The following is a 25,090-nucleotide window of genomic DNA, read 5'->3' as shown; positions in this document are numbered from 1 at the left end:
GGATGTCTGACTGCCTGCCTGCCTGTCTGACTCTCCTCCTTCAATTTCTGTCTGCTTCTGTCTATCTGCCTGACAGTCTTTCTTGATGCCTGTCTTTCTGTATATCTGCCTGCCTGCCTGTCTGTCTGACTTGCTGCCTGCCTGTCTGTCTCGCTGTCTCTCTGTTTGGCTACCTGCTCTTCTGGTTGGCTGGTTGTCTCTGTCTATCTGTCTGTCAGTTAAATTGATTCTAAAACCCCTTTCATAACAACATTCCCTCACTCTCCCTCCGGCCTAGTCTCTCCCTCAGGCCCAGTCTCTCCCTCCGGCCCAGTCTCTCCGTCCGGCCCAGTCTCTCCGTCCGGCCCAGTCTCTCCGTCCGGCCCAGTCTCTCCCTCCGGCCCAGTCTCTCCCTCCGGCCCAGTCTCTCCCTCCGGCCCAGTCTCTCCCTCAGGCCCAGTCTCTCCCTCAGGCCCAGTCTCTCCCTCAGGCCCAGTCTCTCCCTCCGGCTCAGTCTCTCTCTCCGGCTCAGTCTCTCTCTCCGGCCCAGTCTTTAACAAAAGGGATACAGACTAGTAAAATGTGGGCTCCATTCTGTGTATGGATACTTAGACCACATGAATTAATGTACGTAGGTATCTACAGCATTGCCTCTTCATTTCTCTCCCATAATGCCTCTGCTTCTCTCCATGAACCTTCTTCATGAATTCTCTCCTTCCTTATCACCTCTCCTCCCTCATTCCCTCTCCTTCCCCCCTTCCATCTGCTCTCTCCTTTTCCCTCTGACATGCGGGTGTTTGTCCTGTCAGGACCGTATCTACTGGACGGACAGAGAGCGGGAGGCTGTGTACAGTGCTAACCGTCTGACCGGACGAGATGTCTCCACGCTGGCCGAGCACCTCAATGACCCCCTCAGTATAGTGGTGGTCCACCCCCTCCGACAGCCACAAGGTAGGGGGTGTGTGTGTGTGTTTGTGTGTGTGTGTGTGTGTGTGTTAGAAGGCATGTGTTTTCGCTGGTTGCTTTATAACACTCGTGATGGGCAGATATGATCTGGCCTGGGTGAGTAGACCCATGGGACCTGCAGAACAGCCTGGCGGACTCATCGTCTCTGTCTTTGTGAAGACTGCAGCCTGACGGGAGCCCTGTTCTCTGCCATTCAAAACTGGGGTGCTATCTTTTTCAGATTATCGGGAGCTCACATTTGCCTTGCAAATCTTTCTCTGGAACAAAATCTCTTGAAGTCCTCATCGCAACAACTCCGGAAGATTTAGAAAAATCTCAATCCCCAAGCCGCTCAGCTTGGTTTTACCCTGTTTGTCTGACCCGGAAGTACTCACCGGCAACCACATGCGCCCGACCTACTGTTCATAGAGCGTGACAAGGCAAGGCAGCCCTGTCTGAGACCAACCCCGCCAACCTTGGGTGGTGCTTAGCCACTTCACGCCGACACGTTCAAGGCTTCCGGAGGCTGTGAGGATTTAGGCTCCCAGTAACAATGACTCCCATCACTGCACCACTGGGGAGCCCCGTAAAACCGGTTTTAACAACATCCCATGGACCTTTCCTGAGATGCTCTGTGGATGGGCCCTGGTCTCCTGCAACACGCCCATATCATGAATAAGTAAAGAGACCTGCAGTTAAGAGGATCTACAGGTCTGGAACTGAGTTCCGTGGGTCTGTGTGTGTCTTTAACTGTGCAGTCAGTCACACTAGAAACGGTTCATCAATTCATTATGTACGAAAGAGAGCAACTGAAGCCGACATGTGCTGGGATTAGCAAGAGGCTATCATTTGTTAGCCTCTCCAGCATGATGTCGACGGTAACAAGGACTCTCCTTCCTCCAATGGGTCTGTGTTCCTGACCCTCTGTATCAGAAAAAAACACCTTATAGGTTCGGCCACAGATCAGAACGGGCAGTGTCCTGTGTGTTAACGCGTCTCCCCGTCCTTCCGGCAGGTCCCGACAGCTGTAACCTGGGCAGTGAGGCCAACGGGGGCTGTGAGTACCTGTGTCTCAAAGCCCCCCAGATCACGGAGCACTCCCCCAAGTACACCTGCGCCTGCCCCAGGGGACAGGACCTGGGCCCCGACATGCGCGGCTGCGTGCCAGGTGAGAGAGAGGGAGACCGGAGGAGCGCGGTCAGCCGAGGATCACTCATTGGACGCCGCCCCACCCCGTTGTGGTCATGACCCTTTCCTCTTCCCGCAGCCAACGAGACCACTACGCCGTCGCCGCCGGCCGCCGGCCCTGTCGTCACGACGACGGTCGCCGGGGGCAAGGATTCCCCCACCGTGTCGCGGTCCCCCCAGGCAGACGCCGGGGTGCCCCACCTCACCCCCGCCCCGTCCAGCACCTCCAAACCCGGGCCGAAGGAGAAGGAGCAGGGTTTGAATCGTACTCCTGTCACCGCGATGATCCCCATCTCCAGCGCAGCTGGCTCCTCTGCGGACAGCAATGCTAAGGAGGACAGCAACCTCTCCCATCACTGTGAGTGTGTCTCTGGGGGTTGGGGTTAGGGATGAGGTTTAAGGTTAGGATATAGGGTCATGTTTAGGATATAGGGTTAGGATATACTGTAGGGTTAAGGTTATAATATAGGGTTAAGGTTAGGGTATATTGTTAGGGCATAAGGTTAAGGTTATAATATAGGGTTAGGGTTAGGGTATAGGGTTAGGGTATAGGGTATGGGTATATGAATTTCTGTTCCCCTCAGGGATGGAAAGACAAACATTTGCATCTGTGTATTTGTTATCAGCCATATCACTTCACCAAATCACACTTGGCCCGACGTTACTCCGTTCCAAAACCACCCAGACTAACTCCAGGGCCAATGACCTATCCGTTTGCTGGAAGGAGATGTGTATGCAGAAATAGGGTGTGAGGGGACTGCACTAATGCTATCAGATACCACAGGCCTCCAGCCATTGTTCTTACGATAGCCAGCATTGGCTTTGTGTGTGTTTATGTCTGGTTATAGAGGGGTGCGCAGGACACAAGGTGACTGTGGTTATGGAGTCGTCATGGAGACGACATCAGGGTGGTTACGGGCAGTTCCATGTTATTACAGCCCTTGACATATCAGGGGAGAAATTCAACTGATAAGTTCCTGGTCCCCCTTCTCTGTCTCCTCCTCCCTCTGTAGCTGGAAGTGAGCATTTCCTCCTGGGTGAGAACCTGACCGTGGCAGTTCTGGGAGTAGTGATCCCCATAGGTAAGTTGTTGTTGGTGGGGAGGGTGGATGGGTGACCTGCCACATTTAATCTGTTGACTCTGCATTGCTTTGGACTCACTGGGGCCCCTAGGGACCATGAAAGGGCCCTGGCCAATCAGAAACCATTGTGTGCGTATTGACGTTCTTCCACTGCATATCCATCCATTTGTTGTCTGTGTTGGCCACAAGTTCCAACAAAACGGTGGACTTTCCCGGTGGGTTTGGTTGGATGTTATCTGGGGATATCTGACCGGTAACTGACAGACTGATAGAATCCCTGGTTGAGGGTGTAACACATTATTGAGGAAATGGTCACGTTTTGACTGAAGACAATCTTCATCCCCTTTTTGAATCCAGCTAACATAGACTGTTAGTTTAACTGCAGATAAAGCTTACCTGATCTGTAGAAATTCTCAATGGAAGTATCTTGATGTAGATGTAGCTAGCTAATAAAGTTCTGTACAGGGTCAGATGTCTTCAAGACACGCATCTGATCATTTTATATAGCCAACTAGTACATTTAAATGTTAGCAAGATATAAGTAAACCCTAATTTTAACAAGCTTGCTGGGAGCCAAAAAGTTCCCCTCTGCCAAATTCACTTCACAAAAAATCCAGGCCATGAATACAAATATTCAACATGAATACACTCTCAAGTTTGTTTTTTGCCAAGATCTTTACAGTTGCTGTCTTGACTTGTGATCATGGATACTCATGTTATCTCCAGAAGCTTTTTGACAAACATACGGCTAACCGCCAAAACACCCAGTACCCCAGAAAAAAGTGATTATCCCTCAGCGGTATTAGTGGGAATCTGCTCACCGGTTCCCGACCCACGGAGAAGTCCGTCCGAATCCTCCACCTCACGACACTCATGGTCCGACCGCATTAACGCTCCCCCATCTTTCCCGTGTCGCCCCCATCCCTCCCCCCTGCCGCTGTGTGCTAAACACATGCAGTTCCTATCGTTGCCACAGTGGTCTTTGGACTCCTCTGCACCGGCGTCTACCTGGTCTGGCGGAACTACCGCCAGAACTCCACCAAGAGCATGAACTTCGACAACCCCGTCTACCGGAAGACCACGGGCGAGGGCGAGGAGGACGAGATCCACATCGGTCGGACTGACGGCGGCGTGGGCGTCCATCACAGCCACCACCACGGGCACCACCCGTATGCGGCCGGCGTGGGCTGTGGGATTGTTGGTGCGGGCGGAACCACGTGCCCGCAGTTCATTGCCCTGCCACTGGGAGGCAGTATGCCGGACCCGGGGACTCACTGGTACACGGAGCAGCCGGTGCTGTCCACCGCGGCTAAATAAGGTGGCGGGGGGGGAGGGGTGGAGGATGGAGACAAGATGGCTGCTCAGGGGGTTTGTTTTTCCAAAATGGCCGCTCAGGCACACGCACACACTTAAGGGTTATGAACGCCGATGGAGTCTGTTGGAGGGAGGGACATATGGCGCTGTGATATCGCCACCTCCGGACATTTGGGTCAGCGCCGTGCCATTTCAATGTGCAGAATCAACAGTTGAACACTTTAATTTATTGTCAGAGCTGCAGTTGGTTCCAATTGAATTCATGTCAACTGAGCGAATTAATAATAATTCAGTTCATGAATTCTCTCTGCATCCAATGCATTTAAAGATACATTTCCTTACTGGACTTTACACTTTGAAACTGTGTTGACACCAATTCTGTACGCGTTTCATCCACTTTTGACGTCCTTTGATCTCAGAATTACTGAGTTTTGCTATCTGTCTCCGGTTTTAAGGGCAAAAGGTATTCCAGAAGATTTCTTTCATCCTTGACGTTTTAAATTTAGGCTCTTCGTTTTATTTCCCTGGTGGAACGTCATTCACTGGAGAGGCTTTTTTAGGAGAAAGTTTCAAATGAGTGCAGCACCTTAGTTGAGGGGACAATCTGTATAGTTTTAAGGTATTAATTCAACATCTGTCATTGCTCACCTCCCAATGACTAAAGATGTCAAAGTGTTTTGGTTATTCTGGTCAGGGTTTTTGTCATCACGTCGAGTGAAAGGTCTGAGAGCGAGGTTGCTATTACTGCCAGTGGAGCATACAATGTGTGAGCCTGTGAGTGTGTGTTTATGCCGTTGCAGAGGAGTCTTCAAAGCAGCCTCGTTGACATCCTGGAGCACTGTCACAAGTATAGCTGAGCCCGCGGCAAAGACCTCTTTCCTCTTTATTAGACCTCACATTCGACTGGGGGACAAGCAGGACATGAGAGTAGTTGAGGGTTGTATTGGGTGTCAGGGGTGAGATCCTAAAATAGCTTTGTGAGGTGGAGCCTTTGTAGTGAAAAGGCTGGCCTGGAATTTTCTCACAGCGGAGAGTCTAGCAGGCGGCTAGCTGTTTGTGTTCAATGTGATAATGACGATAGCAGGCTTGAGACGGATGTTTAATTAGAGTCAAGCGGAACCACGCGTGGCTAGCGGTTAGCAAGCTAACGGTTAGCAAACTGTCTGGGGAAATCAGTAAGAGGGGTTGAATCAGAGCTGAGTCACTTTAAGCTACTAGTCTCATCTCTTTTTTTTCCTTTTTTTTTGTTGCTGTTTCCCATTGCGTCAGGGTGTGTGGTGGGTGAATCTGTTTTTGTCATCTGTTTTAGTGATTTTATTACCCGTCTGCTCTCCTTGTGAGTAAACACACATACACCCCCCCGTTTGAGATTTCACACAGGCATCCATATTAACTGTATATAGACGGCATGCTTAATCACCCACCCTTCACAAATACTTGTCTTCTTGTTCACACTCACATCCACACACACACTCATGTCCAGACACAAACTCAGATCTACACACACACACTCATGTCCTGACACAAACTCACATCCACACACACACTCACGTCACAGACATTCCTGTCCTTATTCTTTGAACAAGGTCACTGTGAGCTTTCATAAATTAGAATCTCGTTAGGAGGCGGGGCTAACAAAGGGCCCCTGTCAGTGGACTTAGTGAGCGGGGCCTCATGGCAAGTCTAGTGGCTGTAATGAGCTCCAGTTGGTATCCTGCTGCCAGTAAACACGGAGGTCCATTGTCATCTTCTCGTTTGGTCCCGCCACGTGCTCCAGCGCTCCTCCTCGCTTGGGGGGAAAATATAGAAATCTCAGAGTCCTTTCAATTGTTGGGTTTTGGTTCAGAGACGGCATGAAATGAGATTAAGGAGAGCCAGGTGGAAAGACTGTTTTTATGTGTACTTAGAGAGAGAGAGGGTGTGTGTGTGTGTGTGTGTCTGTGTTTGTTTATGCATGCGTATGCGAGCCTTTATGTTCATCCCACACCGTTATTGGAAACGTTTTGTACACTCTGTGTTGCACAGCACTCTCATTGTGTGTGTTGCATGGGAGAACAAAAGTGTGTGTGTGTGTGTCAGTGTGGTGTGTTGTGCTTGTCAGAACGAGTGCACGCGAGTATGTGGGTTTGGTAAGGGAGTAGCCACAAGGTTTTTTGAAAATCATGATTTGTAATTACGTTTTCATATTGCAAAAAAAAAAATGCTTTTGATAAGTATGTTGTACATAAGATTTTAGATAAGAAAAACATGTGACAGTATATTAATTTATTTGTATAAAAGAGCACCTCATTCCCTGACTGTACAAAATATTATCCACCAAAGTGTTTTGTGTTGTTACTTGGTTTATTTCAAGTAAAACAAGGTGGGTATTCCTCAGTATTCTCTGTATGTTATCGCTTTTCAACCCAAGTGTTTGTTTCTTTGTAATATTCATTATTGTTTTCCGGTGCCTTTTTTAGCTGTTTTGCTGTGGGATGGAGACGAGCTCTTATTCAACAACTTCTGTAAATGCAAAGAATAACGTCTGTACTCAGTATTGCCAAAATGGTCTCACTCACCTTTTTATTCTTTCATGAAGTTCTTAAATATCTATATATTGATATATAAAATTTGATTGAAAATATCTTTGTGTCTTTAGTTCCTTGGACTATTTGAATCCTTTTCCACAGGTATGGTTTCTGTCAGAAACACCACACATGACACAGACACGTGAGGCTGACCGAGGATCTTCAAGACATTCTGTGTTGTTTTCTATGTGCACTGCAGTCTTATATTCCTAAAACTATTTCTGCAAAAATGCACTGAATGCATTCACTCACTCACTGCAATCCACAACCGCCATTCGCCTGCTCGGTCGTGCAAGAATGAAGTAGCTGGTGGATGATACGGGAAAGCGCGTTCTTTAGGAGGGCATCCAAAAGCAGGGATGGCTAAAGCCAGTCTCTGTAGATTTCGGACGGCAGGCTTAAGTTCCAGAAATGACATTTCAGTCAAGGCGAGTTAAGACCCACACGCACGCCAGCTCAGGGACGAGTCAAAACGTTGACCTCACGGCACTGCGACCACCAGTAACCCAAGTCAGAGAACACACACCCGCTGGTGCACCCTATTGAGGGATCTGCCGGTGATCTCCGGACACGCGCGGATGTGTCCGAGACATTGGTCCCTGGAGCTACGGCCCAGATGAACGCTTTCACTTAGCCGGTGTCCTGACCAAGGCAGACCAGGAGATGAGAGGCTCCATCCTGTTCACCGCGTAGTGATTTACCCACAGGCCCGACTGGACCCAAAGACTGTGGAAAGCGGACTTGAGCCCGTTCTTCTTTTTTATAGAGACAATGCAGAGGTGGAACAGAGCAGGAGTTCCTGGTTGGAGTCAGCGTCTCTTCCGTTGTATTCGTTCTTTTTCTATACTATAATCCTGTCCGATAGGGGAAATCTGTGTGGATAACATCTGAAAATCCGCCCCCCGCTGGGGAATTCTCGGGGTAAATAAGGGGCTTTGCTGCGATGGAGATAGACCGATAGACTCATATGGACACATCAGGCGACACACACACACACACAGTCACATACTGTATGTTGTCCTCAAAGGACATGTACAGGACACACACTAGCTAACAGACACTATCTACATTCTTCTCCAATGGAGAAAGATTCCTCATACATACAGGCAGTTCTACTATGCTGAATACCTCCTCAAACATACAGGCAGTTCTACTATGCTGAATAAGACCTCACATAGGGAAGTTCTATGGGGAATAAGACCTCATAGACACAGGCAGTTCTCCTATGGAGAATAAAACCTTGTACATACTCTGCAGGCAATTCTCATATAGAGAATAAGACCTCGTACTTACTCTGCAGGCAATTCTCCTATAGAGAATAAGACCTCATAGACACAGGTAGTTCTCCTATGCTGAGTAAGATCTCATTAATACAGGAAGTTCTATCTATTTGCCCTTCTGGTTAAATGCTAACTGCATTTAATTGTATTGTACTTGTACTGTTCAATGACAATAAAGTTGAATCTAATCTATGGAGAATAAGACCTAGTGATCTGGTCCTCATGTGATCCATCATGGCTGACATCACGGCATTGAAATTCAGTGTGGAAGTGGAGGGTGGATTACTGAGAACGCCGGTAAGATTATGATAATACTAGAAATGGATTGGAGCTTTTGTAAATGCTAAAAGCTTTTTGCATTTCAATCGTCTAATACATTTCAGTCATTCATCAGACGCTCTTATCCAGAGCAACTTACAAGAGCAATTTGCGTAAACTGTCTTGCTCAAGGACAGGACAACCAATCTTTTAACATTTCTAGCTCTGGGATTTGATCTGACACCCTTTGGGTTACACATTAGATGCTCCACCCACCTGACTACTTGTATCTGTCCTCCCTTGTTCAGACATCACTACAATAATAGCTCAATATATACAAGTAGCCCCCGCCAAATAACTTCTTATTAGGTGGAACAAAGGATGTTTCTGTCGTCAAATCCCATATTTAAGTCCCTGAATTAAAGACTATTCAGTGCACACAGAGATGCCAGTATGGGAAAGTAGCCCCATCCACTGGCCACTGATGTCATTACACAGACAGACGACAACGTGTTCCCACATTCCCCAGTGACATCCCTTGTCATGGATATTAATAATGACAAAACCAACTTCACCTTTATAGCATACCTATATTTTACTTCAAACCTATTGAGATTTACATTAAACATATTGCCGATAGCAGGATACGGTTCAATCCAGGGCAGCGTAAATGTAAATAGACTCCATATTTACTGTAACACTCCTCCAGCTGAAATGCCCCATGGGAAGTGGATCAGACGTGAATACCAACTAGATGTATTTTCCTCTATCAGTCAACTGCCGTCTTTCCGGCTGCACATAATAAAGACCAAGGTTCTGGCAGAATAACATATATTAAAATAAAAGCAGCATTTTCCTTGGAGCACGCTCTTTCTCCGTTGAGGGTTTCAAAGCTCCAGTCCACAGGGGGCTCAACCTTAATGGCATGTGGGTCAGTTCATGTTATGGATTGCCTGACGAGTCCACTGCTATTTACCCAGGTAGAAAACAGAGAATTGCATCAATATAAAAAGGCATCAGAAAACAGTTTAAACCGTTGGGGTTTCAGGCTGGGTGTTTTGTAAAAGCACTTTGTGACAACTGCTGATGTAAAAAGGGCTTTATAAATCAATTTGATTAATTGATTAATGGATCAGGCAGCAACATCCTCCGGTCCTCATCTGTCACAATAACACTAAGACTACCAGAGATGACTCTTTTAAGAAAAGGTTTGCCCTTTCCAGCAACAGGAAGTGGGGAGCTTACTCCAAGCCCAGTGGGGAACAGTGAACATCCCCGACAACACAACCTAAACCCAGCAGAGGGAGAGAAGAGCCACGGGCCACCTCCGACGAGCAAGGGAGAGACGTCGGGTTCCCTGGTCTCTACAGTCTAGAACATTTGTCTTGGGCTCAGACAGACGTCCCGCGTTGTGAGCGGTGTGCCTGGAGAAGGGCTGCGATGTCACTGTGAGACCCGTGCTGCGCCACCGAGAGGGCCGTGCGACCACGCTGGAGAAAGACCGCAGGGAGGAGGAGGTTAGCACTGATAACTGGGATGGCAGTTCCATCGATAGGAACTCTTAAAGGAGTAAGTGCAGGGACAACATTTTACATTAGTTGAAGAATTTCCATAACACAACCTAAGACATTCTGGGTAGGCAGAGGTCTGTGACTGTAGCCTGAACTAGTACACCTGATTCAATTAATGAAGGGGCTTGCTTGATTGGTTAATTAATTGGCCTGTTGTTTAGTATTTGTTAGGATCCCCATTTTCTATCACAGAGGCATCGGCTGGTGTTCCATGCATCAAAACAGGAATCAAAATAATATACACCTGGGGAACAAATGCTACCTCAAGAGGAAAGCTATTTTCCCGGAAAGATTTAACTACCAATTCATCATGGAGGATAGTAATACTGGTGTCCCTTAACCGTTTGCATTTTCCTCCGATCCTCTGCCAGTCTACGGGGACGACTGGACAGAGTAGGCAGATCTCCCCGCTCTTTTCCCTCATCCTTTCTTCGACAGAGGAGATGAGCCGGTGTTAGCGGATTAGCGATTAGCCGGTTGGTAGCCCAGTGAGGTTTCCCTTTACAACAGACCTCATTAAGCCATGGAGGGTCCTCTATTCCGATGCGCCCGCGCCGTCACTCGTCGTCCCCGAGTCATGGCCTGCATCCCAAACAACATACTGTGCCCTATATACTGCCTTACTATTGACCAGGGCCCCAGGAGTGTAGGGTGCCATTGGTGCCACTCCACCAACAAATGCATCCAGCGTCACCCAAGCGGCTCGTTTAGCAAAGTCGCTAATTGTCTTTCGGAAGAGAGGACTGATACCATGTTAACATGAGGTCCCGCGATGGCGGCTTGAGGTGGTCTGTTAATTAACCCCCCGAGGGGCTGTAGTTTCTGGTCTTAATCACCAGGTGGCGTAGGAGCATATTGTTACATGTACTGCCTACCCCTGAAGCCATGTAGACGGAAATGTGTGTGTGTGTGTGTTTGTGAGAAAGTGTGTAGCGCTGTCAATCTGTTCCTGTTCCTGATTGGTCCCACAGCCATGGAGGGAGCCAGTGGCGCTGCAGGATGGGACTTCCTGTTAGACCAAGCTACCATGCCGAGGCCAAGACCTGTTTAACATGCTACTTGGCGTGCGTGTGGAGCGCTCTGTCATGACAACACTCACCCGGTCCATAAGGCTGGTGTCACACTCCGCCCTGTCCAGAAGCAGGCGCACGATGTGTGTGTGACCCCTCTCACAGGCACACATCAGAGCCGTGGCCCCCTGGTTGTCCTGGGCGTTGGGTTCGGCCCCGTAGCGCAGCAACAAGCGCACCATCAGGGCCCGGCCGTGTCTCGCCGCCAAAATCAGAGCTGACTGACCGCCCTGGGTGGGTGAGGGGGGGTGAGAAGGATGGAGCGAGGGGGAGGGACAGAAAGAGAGGAAAAGTGAGAGGGTGGGAGAGAGGGAGAAAGGGCTCTGAGAAAGATCTGAGCATGGGGTGAATTCCAAACCAGCGTTACAGATGTCTACATCTGCTGGGCTATCCCACGTTACAGCAGAGCATTAGGGCCTTGGGAGCACCACACACTTTTGTGGGAGATGATTGGTTGACAGACTAAGCTGATTGTGCCAATAACTATTACAATTCCCTGTGTCTCAACAAATGAACGACAGGTTCAGTTGAGGTGAGGTTCGACGTGTGTGTCCGCTGCACATATCGTGACGCCGATCGGTCTCATAGCTGCTCATTCACATGCTGGAGGAGAATGCTGGCTGCGGTGACCACTGTGGCATTTGGGGGAGGGCCCCCCACCTATATTCTCTCAAAGCTTTTCTAAGTGCCTGAAAAAGGTCACGTTTGATACATTGTTCCATCAGATCTTCCGTACATTCGGGCGGACTTGTCTGGGAACAAGACGAATCAGGAGATCACCTGGTTAGCTCGAGCGTTAACGTCCCCAAGCTCCATGAGTCGGCGGACCACCTCCATGTCCCCAGAGTCGCCGGGGGCCGTCAGGGAGGCCAGCATCACCGCGGTGTACCCTGCCTTGTTCTGGAGGTCCACCTCACACACGCCTGCAAAGGAGGGAAAACACACGCGTTTGCTTGCGTTACTGCGTGACCTAATCTGGTCCAGCAGTCCGTGCCCGTACCTCTGGCGCACATGTACAACTGCTGAGAAGAAAAATAAATTTCTGCTCTTACGAGAAAAACACATGGTTTGAATTCATAATCAGGAAAACAGGCATACAATTGTGAGTGCAAGGGCATTTGATGGTGTAATCACACCCACACAAGCTATACCTGTGTCCAGGAGCAGACTGACAATCATGTAGTTGGTGTGGGACACACTGTAGTGCAGCGCAGTGTTGCCATTGTCGTCTGCCATGTTGACCAGGAAGGGGAGGAGCGAGGGCGTGGCCATTCTCACCTCTCTGAGGTACATAGCTACCTGTTTGGCCCGGGAGTCCTCCTCAGCCGCCACCCGGAACCAAACCTGGAACAGCACCACCAAAGTCTGCCTCTGGGGAACAGATGGAAGTTGTCCAAGGAGTGTTAGCGCTGGGCTGGGAAAAAAAACTTGCGCACACTGAGGCCCTCTGGGTCTCAAGTTGCCATTCCTTGCTGATACAAGTGTGCTGTGTGGAGGGAAAACTAAGCCGTTCCTACCTCTGTATCTGATGGATATTTCTGTTGATACAACTTGAATATTTACATTACTCTAACTTGGATTTTCTATTACCATTGATGTTTATTTTCCTAAAGCCTTGATGTTTATATTGCTAAAGCTTTGATGTTCCTATTACTAAAGGTTAGATATTTTCATTACTAAAGCTTGGACATCTCCATTACGAAAACTTTTATATTTCTATTGCAGGCAAACGGTGCATCCATCAGATCTTTTATGAGGCTATTAGCGCTAATAAAAGAAATGAGGCTCATAAATATTTCCCACTTCCGTTGACTAAATGAAAAATGAAGCTGTCAGATTGCTTTCATCTTCAAGGCAGTCTATTTGTGTCTTGTTGTTTTTTTTACAGCTTGTGCTCTGAACAGAGCTGACGTAACCACGCAGTGCCTGGAGGTTTGTGTTGGCCTATGTTGCTTTAAGGTGCGTACCATTTCCTCACCGGGATTCTCCACGTGGTCCATGTGATCTTTGACGAAATGACACGCTTCTATGAACTGCCCATCTACGTGCTCTCTGACAGGAAACATCAGTACACAACAATAAACATGTTTTTAAAAAAATTCCTATTATGAAAAAAGTTATGCTGCAGGAAGATTCACCAACTTGAATTTAAGATGCCATTAAATTATTATTATTCACGAATGAAAGCATTGAGATATTTCTGTCGGACCCGCCCTGACCTGTTATGTGGCTCCTGATTGGTCTCTGGGTGTGGCTTCGCCTCCGTGGGTTCCTCTATGGCCGCGCTTGTGTTCATCTCAATGCCACGTGTCCTGCCCTCCCGTTCTGTAGTCCAGTCCCTTGAACTAGCTCCTCTCATAACCCCTGGGCCTGGGTCTCCATTGGTCGTGTCTCCGTCACTGGAGCCAAAACGCCCCGTCTCTCCCATGACCTCAGGGGGGGCGTGAACCCCTGCCTGTTGCCGTAATGCTAAGACGTTTTGGGGGTGGTTCTTACAGGCAGAATCCTCATCCTGTGTTGTTTTAAAGCTGAACACATCAGGAAGAGATTCGTGACCACTACCTTATCATTATGAACCGGTTTGTTTTAACTAGTCATCATACCTAGAGTTTTTATGAGAAACCCGTTACGAAACATCTGAATGTTATGAACACAGAATGATTCCAAATCAGGATAGAAAAACCTGAAGGTTTTTTACTAGGGCGTGCATTATGAAAGTGGTTTTACCACACAGAAAGATCTTCAGGGTTAGCATTACATCTGTGGGATGAGGCCGGCGCTCAAATGAGTCATTTGCGAACAGGACAAACAGCAGCTGTTGTCTTACCTGCCATTCACACCAGCAAAGTGGAGGTTCCCAGACATCCGCACCCCGCCATTTCTCTTCACAATAGATTGTGGGACTAGAGGGGAAAGAATTACTACATCGTACATCTACTACACAAACAACAAAAATTACTACATCACACAGTCCTACAACCACTACACAAACAACAGTGACAGGCGTAATGGAGCTTGAACTCTTTATAAAAGAAAAACTATTGTCAATGTTTACACATGACTATTGTCAATGTTTTACTCATGACTATTGTCAATGTTTTACAAATGACTATTGTCAGTGTTTTAGAAATGACTATTGTTATTCCAAGCTGGACCAACAACCACAGAAGGAGTTGATGATGGTTGCCATGAGATTGAAAGACAGACTTACAGTCCATAGACTATCTGGTTGGTCGCCACATAGGAAGCGATGTCTGTTACGTTTTAATGTTAAGTACAGCACATATAAACTATTTCTGTCTATATCAGTGTTTTAATTAAACACTGTGGCCTGGTGAGTTTGTTTTCTTAGCTGTGTTGAATTTCTCTTCACATGAAAACTAAAATGCTACCCTGTAATTATGATCCATTCTAGCAGGAAGGAAGAAAAGGGTTCCATCTCCTAATGAGTCAAAGCATTTGAGAATGGCAAAACAAAAATAATTCTCTAAGTAGAAACTTAGAGTAGAATTAAATTATCAATAAAAACCTATCATGTATAGACCCAGACCAGCTACAACCACCAATTTACACCCCATGATAAATTGTTAGACTCGATTAAAGGGAGGGAAATAAAGTGGTCTAAAAGTGGTCTCTTTGACATTGAATACAGTGAATTCTCGTCATCGACTCGCAAATCGGACTAATCTTTCATGATAGATGTAGAAATAGCTCAAAGCTATGACTGAAATGTGCTGACGTGACATGAATGGGGTTTTAAAAAACACTGGGAACGGATTGCATTACAGTTTCACCGTGTTTTGAAATGTAAATGAGTTGGAAAAGATGGAATAACTGAAAAGAGCTTTGCTCTATAAAAGAAACCTTGGAATTCAATTGGCTTTATAAGGAGCCTGAGATAACATGTACTTGTTTCAAATAAATTCTCAGCGTCAATGTAGACTCTGTAAATTCTTGGCCGGGTTCCCAGTCCTGGATTAAGCCTTCTGCTTTGCTAGAAATGCCTTTTTAATGGGCATGCCTTTATTCCAGGAACATCTCCCCCAAAAACGTTGTTTTGTAAATCAACCAAAGATAAGTGATCATGAACCATACCTCCCCGAGAAGCTTCTCCGTCACTGGGTCCTTGGTTGTAGTAGGAAGAAAGAACATGCACCAGACTCCTAATCTCCTCCTGTAGTGAATTGACCTTGGAGTCTGGATGCTCCGGGGCCCTGGCCTCTCCTGGTGCTCTCTCCCCACAGAGACACTCCCACTGCTGTTCCAGCAGAACCTGGATCCTCCTCACGTGGAAAGCTGCCACAGCTTGGTCCACGACCCCCAGGGAGGTCTCCTCCTTAGACATGTGCTCCATGAGTTCCTCTCGGCCTGGTTCTTTGACCAAGTCATGGGCCACCCTTTCTGGACTATTTTGACCAGCTCTGAGATTGTTCTCTCGGACCGCCATCTTGGAAGAGCTAGTCAAAGCCGGAATATGAATTACTCCGAGGCCTTCCGTCCGAGTTCCGGAGTCCAGCCTGTTTGCAGTGATGGTCACTGTATTGGTCGCAAAACCTTCTCCCGAATGCAACTTTCCTGGAGTGGACATACCTCCTGGACCTGCCGAGACCCACTTAGGGGAGTTTTCCGTTTCTCTCTCAGCTCTCACCCAACCTTCACTGTTCCTGGTCAGCGGGCGCCCCACGTCCTTCATCCTCTGGGCCTCTGTCTTCTGTTCCTTCAGGAGCGCTGTGGCCTTCTGGAGCTCCAGGCTGCTTTGATGAAGCTTCTGCTCCAGGACGGCCACTTTGGCCTGCAGGGAAGTGACTGTGAGGAGCTCGTCCAGGTCTGTGCTCGTCCTCCACTCGTGCGCCTGGTTCGGGTCGTCCTCTTCGCGGGAGAAGAGGCATCTCTTGTTCCCAGGACTTCTGTGGTCATGCACACAAGAGGGGTCTCTGTTCCTCAACCCTGGTCGGGGGTCCAGCCCAAGGCGGAGCCTCTCCCTCTCCTCCTGCAGGATGCAGATTTGTGCCTTGAGTTCCGGGATAACCCGGACCTCTTCCTCCAGCAGGGCCACACGCTCCAGCGCTTCAGTGAGGCGGCGGAGGTTCCCAGAGACGTCTTGGCTGGACAGACGGTCAGACGAGCTGTCCGGGGGGCACAAAATGTCTTCAGTCGACTCATAGCCTTTCCTCAGCAGGACAGTGAGTGGCAGGCTGGTGGCCCGCATGAGACTCGGCCTGATATGCTCCCCCAGGGGCTGCTCGTCAAAGGCCCGGATACTGGCCTCCATCTCCGCCACAGACCTGTATCCCCCAGGAGAGGTTGGTGACCTGCCATCATAAGCCCTGGAGCCGTAGCCGTGGTGCGGGTCGGCAGTTTGGGACCTGGGGACCAGCGCTCCAGTGGATCCCCAGGGGCTTGGCCGGTAGCCGTGCCCGGAGAGATTGAGGTGTCTGGGCAGGGTGCTGGGACGTTGCACCTTGCTGCGGCGCTGGCCCGGGACCCTCTTCATCGTGTGGCCCTTCTCAATATCATCCACGTACTTGAGGAAGTCAAGGTCCAGACGGAAGCCGTATGGAGTCTCCACTGAGTACAGAGGAGGCTTCCCCGTCACTCCGTTCTCTGGGGCTTTAGGAGCATTTCCTAACAGGAGAAAGCAGTGTTTCAGGACTTGCAGGGAAATAGGTACTACTTAAAGAACTACAACCCACCTCAGATACACACTATACCTAGTGACTTAGAATAAGTGTTTAGCAATGATCATATAGTTATCATACAGTTGATTCATCTAACCAACAATCAAAAAGTAAACAATTTAAATGTATCCACTTGGTATTTGTAGGTCTGTTACCGTTTTGTTTCTCCATCGTCGGCAGGCTTCAGCTGTAAGGGTTGTTTGTTGTCACATCGTTTGTTTACTGCCAGTCTGGGCGTCGGCCTGTTTCTGCCCTCTGGCCAGCTGGTCGGTTACACCGCTGATATGATGAGGTGACAGCCTGTCTGCCTACACATATCAGAAAGGGGGCAAACGGAGTGAGAACACTGGCAGGTAAGGTTGTCGTCATACTCATTAAAACCTTCTGTGCTCTCCGAAGGACTGAAGAGAACTACATCTTGTGTAATTAGGAAATTGGACCCAAACATGCTCGTTATGTAAGAAATCTGTTTGCGTAGCAACGTGGGACCTTTTAATGCAGAATTAATGCATCGGGACATTCGGTTTTGAAACTGGTGGTTTGACCGTGTTATTTTGTGGCCGGGCCAATCACACACATCCCCACTCCTCCTCCAGGCCCGCCTGGGCCCTTTCTCCCTCTCACTGTCTGAACAATGTGGACTTGCCCTGGGTGTTTTGAGTGGGCAACTCATCTTGAACTTGTGGCAGTAGCATTTTCCTCTCATTCATATACTGCCTCCCTCACAAATAAACACACACACACACACACCCCTACATCATTGATGCATCAGAGTGAACTCCAATGGCTTGCCTGTGACCGCGTTTGCCCTGGCGTTCCTTTAATTACAGACCTTTGGTCCAAATACTGATCTGAAAATAACTCCAAGACCGTTGAGACCGGCAGTAGCCATGGAACCCAGTATACTCCTACATAAATAAATACAGGCGGCCATTGTTCTGACTCACTTTCATTCTCTCTGCTCCCAACTTCTCACCCGCTTGAGATTTTCAGTGAAGTTTTCTCTGCACGTTATATATGTCTTTCAGCTTTCTCTCCTGCTGTTCAAGTACAGTACTCTCCAAAGCCTTAGGCACCTGAAAATCACACTAAAGCCTTTTATTTGTGTAGTGTTTATTTGTAAAAAAAATAAAAATGAACTACGCAAAGAAATTGCTTTAGTTCGGCTTTCAGGTGCCTAAGGCTTTCGCATTGTACTGTACTTTAAAAAGTGTTTTCTCACATCTCTCTCTCTCTGTAACCTCTCCTGGCGTTCACCTATTCTCTCCAATGTCTTTGTCGTCCCCCGGACTGTGACCTGTTTCTCTCCCCACACTGTTTGGTTTTGTATACTCTACCCCTCTTCCCCTCATCTCTCAGTCTTCCCCTCATATCCCCGCTCCTACAATCCCCCCCTACGCGCCCGCTCTCTCTTGTGACCACCGGGCTGTGACTGCTAGACTCTCTGGCCTCTGGGAGGACCACATTGACACTCGGGGCCAGCCACAGACCCAAACAATGTCAGCTATGCAGTAAACAGAGAGGCAGTGCGACAGAACAGCCCTGCAGGAAACAACGCCTAACAGACACACACACACGGACACCCCGATAAGGACAGGGTTACACACGCATTCTAAACGCAGTCTGAGAAGACCATACTCTCCTAAAATATATATAAACATATGGTAGATTTATGTACTGCATGGGTCAAACCCTGAATGCCCAACGGCCCTGATAGATGTGGTTCATCGGACGGTGTACTGTGGGTATGACAGAAAACTTTTTTCCCCCTGTTCTAGTTGTATTGGTGACCGCTTTGTTTATATACAGTGTTCATTAAGTACACCACCCTGTTCCCCAAAACAGATGTCTCCAACGCAGTGAGTCACGTGGGCGTGGTCTGCTATATAAAGCAGGCAGGCAGGTCGGCATCCAGGCATTCAGTTACTGTTTGTGTGTTGGAATGGGCCTTGGAACTTGTGACCTAAGGGAATCTAAAGTAATGGTCTGGTGTGTTGAAAAGTACCTCAGATCTAACATGTATTGGCTGAAAATAAGCAGAGGGGAAACACTGGTCAGTCTGACCAGTCCTGGTTCGGCTTAGCTCAGAGCCTGCCCAGCCTCCACACCTCAGCCCAGTAGAGCATCTTCAGGATGAGATTGAACAGGCTGTTCGAAGCATTCATTTCCCAGCATCTAGTTTGGAGCAACAGCTTAATGCGAGAAAAAAACAACATCTCTATGGAGTGTTTCTGACAGCGTGTGGAATCCACACTCTAAATAATTCAGGCTCACGGTTGATGATATACTGTATCAGCGGTACGTTTGACATACACTTCTTGTTACATACACACAGCATGACGTGTGCGTTATGACCCACAAACAAATCCCTAAAACACCAGGAACCTACTATTACTTAAAAGGTTACCCTAGGTACACTTCACCTAGCTACACACTACATAGTTACACACTTCCCCTAGCTACATACTTCACCTAGTTGCACACTTTACCTAGCAAAACACATCATCGCTTGCTACTATCCCCTGATATGAACTAAAAGCCCAGCATGCTGGTGGAGACATAACGGAGAAAGGTCACTGAGATGAAAGAAGTGTTTCAACAGCCAGTGTAGGGTCCCTGACAAGCTAGCGTCCGGGTTCCATGGGAACATTGACCGAGCCTTTATCCGTTAACAAGGTGACACTCCATCCTAACTTCACGTCTACTAGTTTGGTTGAACAGTGCTGAAGAACATCTCCGCAGACGCGATCTGTTTCTTCTCGTCAACACCGACACGCGGACAGTCTTGCTCCAGGCATTTCTTTAACACCTGCCAGGTCGGGTTATTCGAGCTAAGCTCCGCCTGTGGCATTCAGGTGTAGTCTCAAGACCTGGCGACAGCTGGGGGAAACCGCACGTCGCCGTGGTTACAGGTTACCGTTGACGGAGCACTGTGGTTACATTCAGGGGGAACGAAAAACAAAGGCATCTGAGAAAAGGAGAGAAGCCCATTTGCTTGTCAGTCAAAAACAAGCTGTCGCGATACGGTAGCCAGTGTTGACCGAAATGCCGTCGCAACTCTTCAGAGACTATATTGTCACGTCAACGCTACAGCAGCTGTTGCTGTGGACCGCTCAATTCCTCGTCGGCCTTGCGTTCAAACATGCGAGTCTTACTGAGAGTCGTGCTAATGGTGTTTCAACTTGACCGCTATGGCATGGCAAGGTTCACGTTCCGTTCAGGATTGGTTTGATTGTTTTTCTGTTTTCTGCAGAAGCAGCTGTTGCTTTTGTGCTCCACACAAAACACAGTTGATGACACAGAACAGAACACCTGTCCTTTCAGTGCTTCCCTAAACCTCATCTGTTTATTATAATACTGAGACAGACATGCTGAGGGACAGACAGAAACACACGTGCGCGCACACGTTTCCCAGAATCCCACCACAGAGGATACAATGTAGGACAGTTGGTTTGAGTCCTCCCCTGAACCTCTCCACAGCAATTTTTTTAAATTGTCACTACTCAGAGCGACTGGTTCGCCTCACAGGAAAGCCACTTGGGGGAAACAAAAACCCCCAGAGATATTCACTTTCTGCACATAGGTCCCATCCAATTGTAGCCTGTAAGCTAACTCAAACATAACATAAGAGCTTTTAGCTTGTTTCCAAACCGGGGCCTATGCATATAGACTGGGCTGGAAGTTCATATATATATTATGACCTTTGACTGTGTTTGTATTTTCTTCACTTTCCAGAACAGTGTTCCTCCAACCTCCTAATGTTATTCCCCCATTTGTAAGGTCTTACAAGAAGGGCCTTGAATAATTTTTTGGTGTTTATTATGGGGTACATTTTCCGGGTTTCATTATGAATTCCACTGTTGCCCTGTCAAGGGAAGACATGCAGGCTTTTTCCTCAGGCAGTGTCCTTACATCGTGACAAACATCACCATCCAAACATCCCCAACCACAACACTAAAGACTAAAAATCGCTTATTATTTTGAATTTAAAAGTAATTGTCAATCAAAATGTGCCCAATGACGCATTTCTCTGCCATCTTGTCCCTCTGGAACACGCCCATATACTCCGGGTATAATCTGCAGTCACTGTGCTGTGTGTCGCCACATCTACTGTCACAATGGCCCGAGTTGGCAGGACAGCAGCTGTCGTGCTGAAACAAAGAGCTCAGTGTGCAGCCTTGGGATTCGGGCTCTGATAAAAGTGTTGTGAAAAATGCTGCCGTCTTGACCACAGCAGTCCAGGAGGCTGTTTTTTCAGCTGTTCCCTGGCTGATTTTTCTGATTGTGTCTAATGTTTCTCCCTTTTCCTCCCTCCCTACCTCCCCCTCTCTCCTCCCCCTCTTCCTGGCTGACAGTGGGGGTGAGGCGGATGCTTCTTTTTTGTGGTATATTTATTTTCAGACAAACCCAGAGTGCAACTAACAAGTGAAAGAAATATTCTCAAGAATGAACGGTTGTTAAAAAAGCGAACCAAAGTTTTAAGTCCAGGCCGTTATGTTCCCGTAGAGGGGTCTGAATGAAAGGTCACATGGAGGATCTTCACCAGTCAGTGTAAAGGGTACGGGCACGCCCACACAGGCTTCCCAAACGGAACACTGTTTGCTAGTTAGTGCACTACGATTGACCATACAAGACCCTGGGGGCCAGATAGTGTGCCAGCAGGATCATTGCTGAGCCCTGCCAACCCGGTCTACTTCGGTTCCCAATCAGTGCAGGTCAGTCATGACCAAGACAACCTGAACAGGTTCTGTTTCTGCCCTGTGGCCCTCCGGCCATCTGTCCCAGAAAATGGGTACCTATATACAGCTCTGGAAAAAATGAAGAGACCACTGCAGCTTTTTCTTTCCTTTCCAAAAAAGTTGAAAAGGGAGGTTTTCAGTGAGGAGCAGAAGGGGTTAAAATGAAGAGACCACTGCAAATTGAACGCTTCTGTTCCTCACTCAAAACTTTTCTTCTCAACTTTTTTGGAAAGTAGCGAAAACTGTGCAGTGGTTTCTTCATTTTTTCCGGAGCTGTATATATATATAGCAAGGATTATGTGACAGTTTCTGATAAATATCCGGTAACAGTGTTTAGATTTTACTGTAAGAAAATATAATGTGTTTTTCAGTCACCTACCAGTCTGGGGGCGTTGGGGCGGAACACCCTGAGCTGATTGCATGTCAATTGCTTGCCTATGGGGAGAACTGCACCAATGAGATAGTAAGCATTTCATCACATCACTTTGGCAGCGGCGTTCTAATGGACAACTTTGGGGCGTTGACCATCTGCAAGCCGATAATCGACGATGAGTAATTTTTGGGTTGTGGTCAAATGTGTAATCATAGTTAGATAGACCTACCAGATTCATTATGTTGTGAGTTAAACCCATTCTTGCCACTGCCAGTATTATATATTCTGCGTGCTATATAAAAAAAAACTCTGTCACCATTTGGATCCGCCCCCCACTACACAGCCAATCAGGAGCCGCCGCGGCCAGAAAGCCCGAAAAGACAATGACCAACACGTCAAACCACAGCCGAACTGTCACTACCAATTAAACAGCTGCTCTGTGCTGCGGTCGTAACTCGACCGATCGCTCTGCGTCTAAATGCACGCCCGAGATTAAACAGTGACTCTGTCAATGTGAATGACAGCGAATGACTGTACAGGACGTAAAGCCGCCGCTCACGTCATGTCACACAATCACCACAGTAACATAATATGTCGACTTGGATCTTATCTGTCTCTACGCGTGGTCCGCCAGCACGGAGCAAAAGCCTTGCCGTGTGGAAACGTGCGCAGAGAATAAAGGCGTTTGTGCTTCTTTGGGCTCTGCTAAGACGTCGTGCACTAAATAGGGAATAGGATTCCATTTAGGACACCCTACAATGGTGTCTTCCTGTCAGGTAAACTTGGCATCCGGAGAGGCGTCCTGGGGGAGCTTCTCAAGTCTGCCGTGGGCTCTACTCAGAACCGTTTTCATGGATGTGTACCGTACGTCCCTGGCTTCCACTTCCTCTCTCTTTCTCCCTTCCGTGTTTCTCTCTCTCTCTCTCTCTCTCTCTCTCTCTCTCTCTCTCTCTCTCTCTCTCTGTTCTCAGAAAAAAAACGATTTCCTTCCAGCCGTTTGGCCATGCTGACGGTGTGGTTTTTCCAGCTCATAACTCCATTCTATGTCTTCTATTTGGAGTTGGTTTTGAAACTCAAGCCAGCCTGCTGGATTCCAGCACCACTTACTCAACCACTGTCTTTCTCTTATCCCAGCATTCTCCTACACTGTCTCTGTCAAACTGTGTGTCTCTGTCAAACTGTGTGTCTCTGTCAAACTGTCTGTCTCTGTCACTCTGTCTGTCTCTCTCACTCTCTCTGTCTGTCTCTCTCTCTTTGTATGTGTCTCGCTCTCCTCTTATGCACATGTGCACACATATACACACACACACACACTCGTTCTGTCTTTCCATCCAGTTTGACTGCGATTGTGTAGTGTTCTCTGTGTTTAAATGTCTCTTTTCTGTATTGTTCTCTGTGTTCTAATGTGTCTGTTATGTGTTCTCTATATTATAATGTCTCTGTTCTGAAGTATTCTCTGTGTTCTAAAAGGTCTGTTATGTGTCATGATGGGTGTGTTTTAATGTGTCTGTTATGTTTTATAATGATTCTGTGAAGTGTTCTAATGCAGCTGTTATGTGTTCTCTGCGTTCTAATGTCTTGGTTCTGTAGTGTTCTATGTGTTCTAATGTCTCTTTTCTGTAGTGTTCTATGTGTTCTAATGTCTTGGTTTTGTAGTGTTCTCTGTGTTCTAATGTCCTGGTGTCTCTCCAATCGGGTGTCATGCTCCGCTCTATGTGCAGAACATGTTGCCGAAGCCCATAGGATCAAACAGCTGCCAGTGAGCGATCACACACCCAGAAAAACAGCATGGTATTTAAAATGGGTGGGCTAAAATAGAAAGGGTGTGTGTGAGAGAGCTTGCTGTGTGTGGGATGGTTTGTGTGTGTGTGTGTGGGTGTTTGTGTGAGATAGAGATGGGCTAAGAGGTTATTATTTAAAAAAAATTTGACAGTCAGATGTCTATCAGATGGTCAGATGCCTATCATGTCTTGAATGCCTGAATCACTACTCAATAAAACTTTCCTAAAGTATGCATTCAGTTCCAGACATCCCAAAGTGACAAGCACAGACAACACAGTAAATCTACACTTCAACAGGTTGAGGCGATCGCAGTGCATCCAGAGCAACAACCATATTCTGCTGTCACTTACCTCGACGTCTCCCGCGGTAACCTGATGAGAGTTGGTCCCAGGATCCAGTGCAGTCTGACATACAGTCACTTCTCCCTCAGCTCAGCCTCTGTCTGTCAGCCCTGCCTGTCTTTCTGTCTATCTCTGTGGGTGTCTAGCTGTCTGCCTTTCTCAGCTCAGGCCTGCCAGTCTGTCAGTGTGTCTGTCTGTGTATGTGTCTCCTGTCCGGAGGGAGGTGCCGTCAGAGACTGTGGGATGCTGTGGCTGCGAGCAGTGTTGTTGTTGTGTGTTAAAGCCGAGTGGGGAGGGGTTTCGGGGCATGCCTTTCTCCTTCCATCCAATGGGGCAGCGGGTGGAGGCCCACACGGAGGAGCCACACCCACCAAGTGTCAGAAGATATCAACCAATTGGTGCTCTCGCAGATGGGGTCCTTCACTCAAAGCAAATGGACAGCAGCTGAACCAAGAGACCTACTGCTGATAATGGGTTTTCAAAAGAAACCTCCCAAGGTAGCCATTGAGAGTACTGTGCAAGGTTTTCTAAAACACACACACAGATATTTTTAACTTAAATTAAGGCACTTATTTACAGTAACATACTCAAGTAGTCCTATATATACTACACACACACTCACACACACACACACACACAGTTAGATGGTGTAACTTCATCCTCTGTAATGTGGCCTAAGGACATACCTCTCGTTCTTCATGGATGTGCTTTCCTCAGAGAACCAGCTTGCCCCTCTACACATCTACTGTCTTAAGGTAATTTCTGTCCTCACTGCCCAGAACCAGCAAACCCTCCTCAAACCCCGTTACCCCCTCCTTCAAACCCCCAGCAAACCCTCCTCAACCCCCGTTACCCCCTCCTTCAAACCCCCAGCAAACCCTCCTCAACCCCCCGTTACCCCCTCCTTCAAACCCCCAGCAAAC

At 47.8% G+C, this 25,090-nt stretch overlaps 2 protein-coding genes across 4 annotated transcripts in view; one reads left to right on the top strand and one right to left on the bottom strand.

Moving 5' to 3' along the window:
* LOC105024656 (low-density lipoprotein receptor-related protein 8) overlaps positions 1–7,131 on the top strand; it is an 88,273-nt gene extending 81,142 nt beyond the window's left edge. For 2 of the 3 annotated variants that reach the window (XM_029118748.2, XM_029118746.2), the window contains 5 exons: positions 789–930; positions 1,940–2,092; positions 2,192–2,470; positions 3,126–3,194; positions 4,153–7,131. In XM_029118748.2, coding sequence (XP_028974581.2) covers positions 789–930; positions 1,940–2,092; positions 2,192–2,470; positions 3,126–3,194; positions 4,153–4,511 — 1,002 coding nt within the window. In that variant the 3' untranslated portion in view covers positions 4,512–7,131. The remainder of the gene's footprint in view (positions 1–788; positions 931–1,939; positions 2,093–2,191; positions 2,471–3,125; positions 3,195–4,152) is intronic. The other variant, XM_029118747.2, reaches the window with a different exon arrangement.
* Positions 7,132–9,178: 2,047 nt separating this feature from the next.
* Positions 9,179–24,406, bottom strand: LOC105024663 (KN motif and ankyrin repeat domain-containing protein 4). Its single transcript, XM_010894743.3, has 10 exons — positions 24,177–24,406; positions 17,088–17,240; positions 15,350–16,879; positions 14,082–14,157; positions 13,474–13,782; positions 13,222–13,306; positions 12,406–12,625; positions 12,035–12,177; positions 11,284–11,484; positions 9,179–10,103 (listed from the first exon to the last, which is right to left on the bottom strand). Exons 2-10 carry the CDS (start codon positions 17,101–17,103, stop codon positions 10,005–10,007), a joined length of 2,679 nt encoding a protein of 892 aa, XP_010893045.2. The 5' UTR covers positions 17,104–17,240; positions 24,177–24,406; the 3' UTR covers positions 9,179–10,004.
* Between the last annotated feature and the right edge of the window lie 684 nt (positions 24,407–25,090).

The sequence above is a fragment of the Esox lucius genome, chromosome 3, assembly GCF_011004845.1.
Source record: "Esox lucius isolate fEsoLuc1 chromosome 3, fEsoLuc1.pri, whole genome shotgun sequence".
Lineage (NCBI taxonomy): Eukaryota > Metazoa > Chordata > Actinopteri > Esociformes > Esocidae > Esox > Esox lucius.
Note: the sequence above shows the minus strand (reverse complement) of the source record. Positions and strands in the feature narration are given on the sequence as shown.

What these genes read in the sequence shown, in the direction of transcription:
- LOC105024663 (XM_010894743.3), bottom strand. An exon ending in AGAATCCCGGTGAGGAAATG is followed by an intron (nt 12,626 to 13,221) that starts GTACGCACCTTA and finishes TCTGTTCCCCAG; the next exon opens with AGGCAGACTTTGGTGGTGCT. An exon ending in CAGTCTGCTCCTGGACACAG is followed by an intron (nt 12,178 to 12,405) that starts GTATAGCTTGTG and finishes CCTCCTTTGCAG; the next exon opens with GCGTGTGTGAGGTGGACCTC.